Source organism: Macrobrachium nipponense, chromosome 35 (assembly GCF_015104395.2).
Source record: "Macrobrachium nipponense isolate FS-2020 chromosome 35, ASM1510439v2, whole genome shotgun sequence".
NCBI lineage: Eukaryota > Metazoa > Arthropoda > Malacostraca > Decapoda > Palaemonidae > Macrobrachium > Macrobrachium nipponense.
In genome coordinates, this window is record NC_061096.1 from 21,921,526 (window position 1) to 21,933,460 (window position 11,935).

Consider the following 11,935-nt stretch of genomic DNA (forward strand, 5'->3'; position numbering starts at 1 on the left):
TGGTTAAGTGCTCCTAAGATGAAAAAACTGACAGTGAATTGTAAAAAAATAAAATGTAGGGTTATTAGGTGAAAGGGAAACAGGACGATCGAGCAATGCATGATAATATGGATGCTAAAAGAGTGAGACGAATTATTCTGCCATTTTGCGTATGATAATTGGATGAGAGACGTGAATCAGAGTAGTAGAAGACGTATACGAATGATTTGGAAGAGACTTGAGGCGTCTATGGAAGGCAATTTATGAGAGATTTGTTAAACCAACTCTCCTTTATGGAGGTTAAGGTGGAGATACAAATAATTGCTGAGAGGGTAGCTTAGGAGAAAAGATGGATTCCAGTGTTCACGATGGTTTCACCATGAGGATAAATCAATTATGCTACGCTGGTGATAACAAGCAGGCGGTATAATGGAGAATTGGGATGAAGGAGGGAATACCTCATTAACAAGATGGAGGAACTGATGGAATCGAAGGGTATTTTATCATACAGAGAGCCCGGCTAGACACAGGCAAACTGACGCAGATGGACTAATGCATAAGACGACTAAGATTTAAGAAGTTTCCTGTACAAGCGTTCATTCTCGATTCAGCAGTTACAGTATGAAAGCGGCAATAATATTTGCTCACTGCATTTTGACGCTCACCCATTTGATGAGAGAGAGAGAGAGAGAGAGAGAGGAGAGAGAGAGAGAGAGAGAGAGAGAGAGAGAGAAGAGAGAGAGTCCAAAAAGAAGGCTGAGTATTCATAAATCGAATTAATAAAAAAAATCTTTACCTTTAACGAAGTTCCAGCGTAAGTAAACCAATTAAGGGAATTTTATTCATGCTGGAGTGCAAAAGAGATTTCATAAATCAGAATAAAAAGGGTAACTGGAATAATTAATATATGATGATGCTCTGCGATTTCTAGGCCAGGAATCTGATCAATCATTTAGATAGGATGGGCAATTACAAAAATATGTCAACATTTTTATAATGAAGATGTGCAATATATATATATATATATATATATATATATATATATATATATATATATATATATATATATATATATATATATATATAGATTATAATCACTTTAGCACGTGATTCATTTATCACACAACTCCACAGGTGAAAAATAAGAGGCGGGTTGTAGGTCCTGACCGGTTTCGACTTTATTTCCAAACCGTTAACGAAGGACTTCTAATACTATGTATCAGTCCTTCGTCAATGGCTTGAAAATAAAGTCGAAACCGGTCAGGACCTACACCCCGCCTCTTATTTTTTTACCTGTGGAATTGTGATATATATATATATATATATATATATATTATATATATATATATATATATATATATATATGTATATATATATATGTGTGTGTGTATGTATGTATGTATGTATGTAAATATACACATACATATGTGTGTATCTAAAATAAATAACAGCTGGACAGCATTCAAGACAGCATGCTATCTATTCAATTTTAGCACTTATAGTTCATTCCTAAAGTCACAAAGTCCAATAGGTTTGTTGAGATCCGCCTGAAGACAGATATCACGTCATACTCCATTTACAGAGGTATCACATAAATTTATTACGAAATAATGAAGGTGCTCATGGTTTCAATTGTGGCCTGTCACACAAACAAATCAAATCAACTTCGAGCAACTTTGAAATATTAAGTGGTCTCCAGACCGGCAGATAAACAAACAAAAGCGCAAACACACTTGTGCGAAATACATCGTTAGCAGAGGGATACATGAGGATTGATTGACGTACTCGCACACTTTGGTGCTTAGTTAAAACTATTTCGTAAAATATTCTCATTAAGCATTCATGGCCACTGCCACGCTGAAAACTAAATTGAACTAAAAGTTTATAGGGGATCAAATGGAAATTCTTCCGTAAAGTAAGCTTCTTTGATTCGACAAGGACATGGAAAGTGCATCATCTTAAATAACAGAATAATTACTTTGGGTATTCACCCATGACTTTCATTAATTTTAAAACTGCCCATTAGTAAGAAACAAAGAAGAAAGGAAAATTCTTATGACAAACTTTATATATATATATATATATACATATATATATATATATATATATATATATATATATATATATATATATATATATATATATATATTGACAGTTATATTGTAAAATGCATAAATGGTGAGACCTGTTGGAAACATTTTCCATTATTTGAGCCTTACCAATACACAATAAAAAGTGTAGGATTTTATAGAACATCGAATTTAAAGGAATCATAGCGCAGCCGGTCATTGCCTGGATATTTCTTATGGAAATATATATGTCTCTATACTCTCAGTGTTTATACTGACATTTTCCTTCTTTTATATATTACCCAACTTGGAAAAGGTTTTTATAAAGAGAATCGAGTTCTTTGTGAATATTAAGTTAATTAACAATAGTAAGTCGTAAATAATAGTAGCCTAAAAATGCCAAAAGAACACACAGAATCAGTCATTCTAAAACCAATCAAGGGAAAAATGTGCAAAAAGGAAAATAAACGAAAAGAAAAATCCCTATCTCGCATGAAAAATGAAAGAAAAAGTATAGTCAATACCACCACTTATTACTACACTCGAACTCACGTGCAGCCAGAGATAACATAATCATCTACGCCGGTAGCGGAAAAAAATTAGGGGGGAAAAAAAAACTACTCCGGCTGCCTCAGAAACACAAACACAGCTTTTGCTATGTGGTTAAACAAACACAATATACGGAGGAGGATGCCAAGAGCAAAAAAGGGAAATAAACGGCCAAAAGGGAGACAAAAGTGCTCCCGAAAATTAAACGTGAGTTAAAGATATATCTTTTTATACCACACGTGTTCCCGAATGTGGATGGTGTATTCCTTGAAAAAAAATTGAAATAAGAAAATAAAGAACGACACGTGCCAGAATATGTGCCAAGATGATGATACTCTTTGCACAAAAAAGTGATGTAACATCATACCATCAAGTCGCTCAGTCGCCAATGAAAACAGAAACGGGAACATTTTATAGCGACCGCAGAAACAGAAGGATTTCCAAATCATTCTGGTATTTTTGAAACATCCAAAACCGAGGAAAAATAAAATTAAAATAGTCCATGCATAAGTAAACTCATTTCAGCTTAGAACAGTTGTTGAAATATTCCCGCAACTGTTCACTTTTAAATCAAATCGATAATGATGTATAGCTGTGAAGTATAATTTCCTTGATAGAATTAAATCTTCCGAACCTGACATTCATTCCTGTTATAAATTCTTGGTAATCCCATCACACTTCCCAAATGTCTAACAATAATATTAGCTCATAGTAGGAAACCTCGGTTTACAGGCCCTACCTCACTCAGGAGGTGGTGTGACATTCCTATCTAACCTGACCAATAACGATTTGCTTAAATACTTTTATCAGTGTGAAACAAATCTGAAGTACTGGAAAAGCAAGGACATCAACATCCATGAAAAACTGTGACTCCCTCCTAAGGGGGTGAACATCGGCCAATTTTACAACAAAAACACAAATGAAAATGGCGCTAAACAAGCAGATGAAAAGAAAAGTATGTGAACAATGGAAAAAAGGATCACTGGAATCGATTTAATCCAAAACACACGTACACAACGATCTATACGTGAAAAGACTTTATGGTATATAGATTTTTCAGTGTAATAAAAACTAAGTTCATAATTAGCGAGTTGATTGGTTGCAACTTCACCCTCGAAGACGCATGTTTTCGGCAGGCGATCAGATATAATCAGTGTTTGGCTATCTACCACGTCGAAACAACCTTTTTCTAGTTTTTTTTTTTTTTACACTGATCTTTGTAACATTTTTTGGTCCTTCCTCCAAGTGGGGACAATATTATCTACGAAAACAAATAAATTTTCAAATGTTCAGTTTTATTTTATACGATTTGTGGATGACTACCTTGCATACATGTATATTATATATATATATATATATATATATATATATATATATATATATATATATATATATATATATATATATATATATACACACACATTATATGAATAACTTGATCACGAAGTATATAAAAAGTGATGCTATTTATAAATAAAGGTGATGCTACGGAGGAAAATGGAAAGGCGTGAAAGCCAAGAACTTTCGGTCTAACACAACCCTTTACTTGGGCACAACTACATTATATATACTATATATATATATATATATATATGTATATATATATGTATATAGTATATGTATATATATCATATATATATATATATATATATATATATATATATATATATATATATACATATATATATATAATATATATATATATATATATATATATATATATATATATATGCGCGGGAAATTTCTCTCTAATATTTTGCAGTCATTCTTTAATACCGCATAAGCAATATATATATATATATATATATATATATATATATATATATATATGTATATATATATATGTATATATGTATATATATATATATATATATATATATATATATATATTGCTTATGCGGTATTAAAGAATGACTGCAAAATATTAGAGAGAAATTTCCCGCGCAAACTGACATGACAACCCCTGGCAACGGACTAACCTTGAGAGAGCAGTGGAATCGCCCTGTTTCCTCATTTCGCCGATGAGATCTTCCAAATCCTTGATTCTGTGGTTGGCGTCGCCCTCTGCTTGTCTAAGGACGCGCACCTGAAAGGGTTTGACAATTTCACATTACTAAACATTCCCGAAAGCAACGCTGAAGTTTACATTACTGAACTTTGAAATCTGGAAAGACATCGAGAATGGTATTTACCCAGTAATTTTTCTAGTAAGGTGATGAGTAATATGACATTTATTTCTAATTATGTGGAATTACACTTGGATTTCTCAAATCAACATATGTCCTTTTTTATTTAAATGGAAAACGACTTCAGAGTTGAAGTGTTTGGTCAATGCAAAGCTGGCTCAAAGTTATCTAACAATCAACTTCATAAAGAAACCAATACAATTACTAGATTAACATTCATGGTCAATATATTCAATTTCATAACATTACAGATTATCATAAGCCAACCGTGCCTTCCTGGTGAATAACAAAGCAACAAAAAACAAAAAGTGGCTTGTAATATACTCTTCTTTTTTTTGATACGCTTAGGGAGACCAACAACATACACTGTCTAAAGCTGGTTCCACTATTGGCCGATTTGACGTTTGAGGTAAGATGGGTCAAAATTCCTTCCAAACCTACTTACACCTTCAGAAGTTCACGCGAAAGTGCAATGCATTCCTACCCTAATACTATTCTCTTTGCATTTAATGCCTTTTTATCTATTTATCTATTTATTCACTTTCTTCTTTTTTAATAAAGTGGTATCTCTTTTTTCTGTATTTCCTTTAATTCCACTTACTTCTTCCTAATGAACACCATATTATTTGGAAGCTTGAATTTCAAGTTAATGGGCAATTTGGGCTTGGTCCATATGAATAGGGTTATCTGCTGAATATAATAATAATAATAATAATAATAATAATAATAATAATAATAATAATAATAATAATAATAATAATAATAATAATACAATTAAAGCATAACAATTTCAAGTTCTTTAAATACTTTGGGTGTTTGAAACCTCGCGTTCCTGATGACCTAGAAACTTGAAATTTCCATGTCAAAGTTTTTGACAAATGACAGGAGCCATGTAAATTTGGACCAGTTTCTCAAAAGACTTGTGAGATTCTGACCTCTGAATAATTCTGTATTTCTAAAAACTAGTAAATGCGAAAGCAACTCGTTTTGCATTACTTAATGTGAAAGATTCAGACAGTATATATCAATCTATGATGACATATAAGACTGAAAAACATGACTCTGCTAAAACATTTGATTCCCAAATCCATAAGCCATCAGCATAACATCATAATGACATAAAAATATGTGATCTTAATGTCTGAGCCTTGGTGCTTTGAAGGCATTTTAATATGAAGCTGTGAAGGTGGATAAATATGAGATACCTGCATATTTAAATCAAATACTTAATTTCCGATGCATATATTTTGCTTGGGTTGTATTTAGCTATCATTTCACACATTAACTTCGAGTCATATTATTTATTCTACAGGTGTTCTACCACTTGGATTCCATCGAAACCAAAATCATGAGAATTGTGGAGAAACGATGTCTTCGAAATTTACATCACAAAGGATATAAATGTTTTCTCAGAGGTTTAAAATACGCAGAACACCAATTATTATACAAAATATACATACTGTGTAGGTGGGTGTCTGTGTGTATAAATGCATGTAATTAAATTTTACGAATGTCTATCCAATAAAGATAAACCGGTATTGTAACCGCAATAGGAAAACTGCAAGTGGTTGAAATGCGCTAAAATACTGCTAATCAGGGGAGTTTGTAGTTGGCAATGGCTAAATGAAAATATATTCAGATACAAAGTGAATTACAAAGCAACTAATTACACTGCATACAGTGTTTCAGAGCCGTAATGTGTCATGAAATGTTTCTATTCATTGAGCAAAATGAGTGTAATTACGGTCTAAAATGTGGAAATCGTCTGATGATGATCCCGATGATACCGAATTTGGGCAGGTTTTATGTATCAAATGTGATACTTGTGTAAAAGCAAATATTCATTATATTATGTTAATTTTCCTAAATGGCACTGCGATTGCATATCCCTCTCTCTCGTTTCCCTGTTAAATCCTATTATTGTGTTCGATAACAAGGGAATGTGCTTCCTCTCTTGGCGACCCTCATTTTAAACCGTGGCATAAAAAGAGGAGTTTTATACGGAGATGCAAACTTTCCATCCAATCCCATTTACTCTCTACCATTGCCTCACTGGAAATGTGCTCCCTTATCCAGGGCACCAATATTTTCTTACCATTTCTTCCACACAAGTATAAATGAATTAAGTAAATCGTATTAATGATGGCCTTGCCTTTTTCTTTCTCCAGATCCTCTCTCCCTCCAATGTACAGGTTTTCAGTCTCTTTTAAGATCCATTACCCTACGGAATAGACCTAACCGCCCACCATTCTCAAAAGGAGATATGAAACCCAGGGACCCGACAGGGTTACAAAAATACTTCTCATTCTTAAATAATCTAACTATAGTCCTTTTAGATTGCTTTCCTAGTTGTATATCTACCATATTGCTTTTCAGATGTTTTTCCACTTCTCTGGACGTTTGTTTGTTCACACCCACACATACATATATATATATATATATATCATATATATATATATATATATATATATATATATATATATATGTGTGTGTGTGTGTGTGTATATATATAATATATATACATATATATAATACATATATATATATATATTATATCTATATATATATCTATATATATCAAATGTATATATATATATATATATATATATATATATATATACGTATATGTTTGTTTGTGTGCGTATGTGTCCCTCTAGGGCAACTACGACAGCCCCGACCTTACGAAGTTTGTCGTATCATTTCGGTCCTTCTGTTTCATCTCCCCTCTTAGAGGAAGACCTTGTCTTGCTCTCTCTATTCCTAGTTAAATCCACTTTGTTCTTCCCTTATTAATCAAACTTTTAGCGTTTCTAGTTATTCAACACACACACACACACAATCCCATCGTATACTGAGCAATGCTATGCCTCTATAATTCTCGAAGTTACCTTTATCACCTTTCTCCTCATGTATAGAAACAATTATTCATCTTGCTCATTCCTTTGGAACTTTCACTCATCCGTGCATACTTAACACGCTGCGGTTAGCCGACCAATCACTTTCACATTTAAGTTGTGGGATCTCATTATAACCCCTTCAATTTTGACCATTTTTCCGTTCCTTCACATGTTAGTTATCCTGACTTCCCCCTCAACATTCATCACCCCAATCCGCTCTATCATTATTCATAAAATGGCATAATTGTACAGTAGGTATTTATTTTTCAGAGCAAATGAGAATGGAGTTTTGTTATAGCATTTTTGAAAGATCGATTTATGCCCATCTAAAATAACTTGCATAGCTTCTTTCTTTCTGTATCCCTTGTCAACTTAGTCATCAGTTACTCCGGTAAATGCATTACCTGTATTGATTTTTTAAGGGCACAGGATCTGGCGCATTATGCTTTGTAACATATTACGATCCTATTTACTTTCCATAGGCCAAAGCAAGATCCTGAAAAGCAGATTTCAAGAACCTCAGAACCTCCTTTCGATATTTTGAAAAGGGAGAACGCTGTCTATAGTATAAATAGGTCAAAGGAAGGCTTTCCCCCATCCTTCCAATATTGGTATGACGGCTACCAGCCTCTCCTAACATTTATTCTGCTAGTTCTAGAAAGGGGCAATCTACGGCCATTACCAAACGCTACACCAAGGATACCTAAACCGCCGATGAAGGCCCTGTACTATATTCTACCATTTCGACTTTCAGTGAATGCAATGGATTATATTCTCTCACTTCCCTCGTTAGCACACAGAAGCCCCCTTTCCAACGGGACCCTACCTAAGGGTGCCAACCCACCAAGAATGAACAATGAACTACAACAGAGAACACCATCCTTATTCAATATCAACTAATCCTCTTTGTGCACCGAATATTAAGTACATGCAACATATACCCAAAACGTCCCATGAATTATGATTTAATCAAAAAGAACAAATAATTATCATACGCAATGAAAAAATTAAACTGGATACAGTTGAGTAGGGATTTTTATTTAAAATACTGCTCAAAGAGATGGTCTTCTTTCAAATAATATAATATAAATAAGGTTATTCACGCTGTCCAACACAGAAGAAAGTATGAAGGTACCAAAAATAAACTTTAATAACCAACCTTTCTACTTGGGTAAATACTATCACTATGTACGAATAAAGTTTATACGAGCGAAACACAAAGAAAGTTAATCTAGGACCTAAAATGGAGACGTCTCCACCATTCCTAGATAAAAGTCACTTCAGAAGTCTCTTCCGGGAAATCCCTTAGAGACTGAACTCACCCTCTTCTTGAATTCTTCATTTAGTCTCTTGGCTTCCTCTTCACTCTTCTGGGCCATGGTGAGCTCTTTTCTGATGTCATTTTCGGATCTCTTGTAACTCTCTCGCAACCTTTCCATCTGCAAAGGAGGGCGAGATAACAAATTATAATTGATTTTCAAATGGATATGGGAACTCAATAAAATATGCATTGGGAAAGTTTAGATAACTAATTAACAAAATTTCAAAATGAAGAGCATTATTCAAAAAATGATGAGCATTATTCAAACGGAGGAGCATTAAAAACGTAAAGAGAATAATGCAGATTATATGTAAACATCAATGCCAATGTAACTAAACTTCTTCATAACTACAAAACTAAGTTATTTCTAATAGATTACATATTTCAGATCCCTATAAGCACTACAGAGAGAGAGAGAGAGAGAGGAGAGAGAGAGAGAGAGAGAGAGAGAGAAGAGAGGCATAAAATGCAAGTGTATACATATCAAAAAATCATTTCTGGGAAGCAGAGGTGAGCAGACAGCGAGGTTCTCTGTGAGGACGCTGTTTAAAAATCAAAGACTTTTTTGTTCAACAGAGGAGCTGAATTTCTTCATATGATCTAATCTCATATCACCAGTTTTCGACCACTTTCATAAATAGTTTTATGGACACTGGATGTGGAAATATTAATAAAGTATGTATGGAGAAAACCAGTATTTCACGGCACATTTTTATCAAGATTTTCTTTTTTATATTTCAAAATATTCCAAGCTTGAAACACATTTTCGAATTCAATAACCGCTGAAAAGCCGTAGTGGTTGCATCGCAGTCTTCACATACTGACCAGATAATCAATCAGGCATATAGACAGAGAGGCAGAAGGGCGGAATCCCTCAGACCAGGATAAACCTGATAGTTTATTCAGAGAAAAAGAATACCTTATGAATATATTATGAATATTTTCACGCCAGTGAAACTATTCGGTGAAGCCTTCCAGTCTTTATGGCATATATTTAAAGGAACGATAAATTCTCACGTTAAGTTTTCCTCTTTAAATATCTCTCTCCACCCTCGCAGCGACCCGTAACACACACACACACAGAGAGAGAGAGAGAGAGAGAGAGAGAGAGAGAGAGAGAGAGAGAGAGAGAGAGAGAGAGAGAGAGAAAGCTTTCCTTGGAATCAAAATGATTAAGTGATTTACATATAATAGTTTTTAATCACAAATTTAACCCAGTAAGAGACAGACCGATGGCGATATAGAGTGAGAGAGAGATAGAGAGTTAAGCTCCTTTGGATGATATAAGTTCTTTTATTAAACGTTAGTTCATTGTACTAGGGACGGAAAGAGAGAGAGAGAGAGAGAGAGAGAGAGAGAGAGAGAGAGAGAGAGAGAGAGAGAGAGAGAGAGAAATATCCCTTGACAGCATGGTATAGAAATCATATCACGAATTCTAAACCCAAGCTTATATTTTGTAACAAGAAACGTGAAAATGACCAAGTTTGTTGTAATAAAAATAATTGTTAGTTTATTTTGCAAAAAAAAAAAAAAAAAAAAAAAAAAAATACTTTGAAACGTTATTCGAATTACAAATAGCATTAAAAATTTTTGCCTTCGGATTACTAGAAAATGGCACTGCCACAGAATAAACTGCAGTAACATGGAATGCTTGCAATTGGTTTTCAGGGGCAAAACCAAAAATGAAATGGAATAAAAACCGTATAAAAGGGTGAGAATCCTAACAAGTTGTTCCCGTACCAAAGAATAAATGCATATAGAATCACGACCGGTGGTCCTTTCGACGTAAACGCCTTTGAAAACCCAACAACAAATTGATGTCACCTATCAAAGAGATAAATCTTTCTTTACGTCAAAACAAAAGTCTGCTCTTCCATGCAAACACGTGACAAAAGGAATCAGGATTGTAAACAACGAAGGAAAAAAAAAGACTCAGAAAAAAGGCAAGAAATTGCTCTCGGGCTGAACAATCTTTTCAGAGAACAAGCGCTCGTAAATGATGCATACCCTCAATCAGCAAGCCATTTCACTTCATGTCAAAATTACTCGGCAACAAAGAAAAATGGTTCTAAGCTTTATGAAGTTGCAGAACACAGCAATTGCAAATCTTCAAGTTACTGAGGGGCTGCCTGCACACAATCACAAAATCTTCAAGTGGGAACATATAAAGAAAACAAATTCATAACGCAAATGGCAGAAGTTTTCTTGGTAAAACTGTTTTCAGTCATTCCTTGCTTTTGGTCATCGATCTAACAATGACAGATCTTATAACTTCCTTCCGTCTGTACCAGTCAACTGAATCTCGCATCTAAAGTTGTCCTCCTTGGAAACTGCCTGGCTTTGTTCCCTCTCTTAAAGCAGTCAGTGTAACAAAATGTTGTAATTATTCTGCCTGACAGCTTCCCACCCAAGTTTCTGATATACTGACTCCAATTTTTCATGCGGTTTAGATTGCATGCCGCGACACTTCCAGAGAGAGAGAGAGAGAGAGAGAGAGAGAGAGAGAGAGAGAGAGAGGATTTCCACCTTCATCTAATATTCTCGTTTTTCTTCTGGTAATACATCACCTACTGTATTATTCATCATTCACTGTAGCAAGCTTTGAAGATTTTTTTATAAATAAATAATGGGGGTTCACATAAAAAGGATGATCTTTTGATTCCCTTAAATTCCTAACCTCTCTCTCTCTCTCTCTCTCTCTCTCTCTCTCTCTCTCTCTCTCTCTCTCTCTCTCTCTCTCTCTCTCCAGGGTATAAGCAAATGCTGAATAAAAGAGTATTTACGAATCTTGCAGACGAACGAAGATCAAAGCTTGTGTTGCATATGTTTATCTAAGTAATGTTTGCTTCCAGATGCTCGAGAAAAAAATCACTTCTTAAGAGAAACTGCAACCGAAAACCAGACTTCTCACAGAAGATGAAAAATTCATATGAG

At 34.2% G+C, this 11,935-nt stretch overlaps 1 protein-coding gene across 7 annotated transcripts in view; it reads right to left on the reverse strand.

Moving 5' to 3' along the window:
- Positions 1 to 11,935, reverse strand: part of LOC135208471 (trichohyalin-like) — a 555,144-nt gene that overhangs the window by 273,217 nt on the left and 269,992 nt on the right. For all 7 annotated transcript variants that reach the window (XM_064240691.1, XM_064240696.1, XM_064240694.1 and 4 more), the window contains 2 exons: positions 9,003 to 9,119; positions 4,577 to 4,683 (listed from right to left, as the gene is read on the reverse strand). In XM_064240691.1, the coding sequence (XP_064096761.1) occupies positions 4,577 to 4,683; positions 9,003 to 9,119 (224 nt within the window). The remainder of the gene's footprint in view (positions 1 to 4,576; positions 4,684 to 9,002; positions 9,120 to 11,935) is intronic.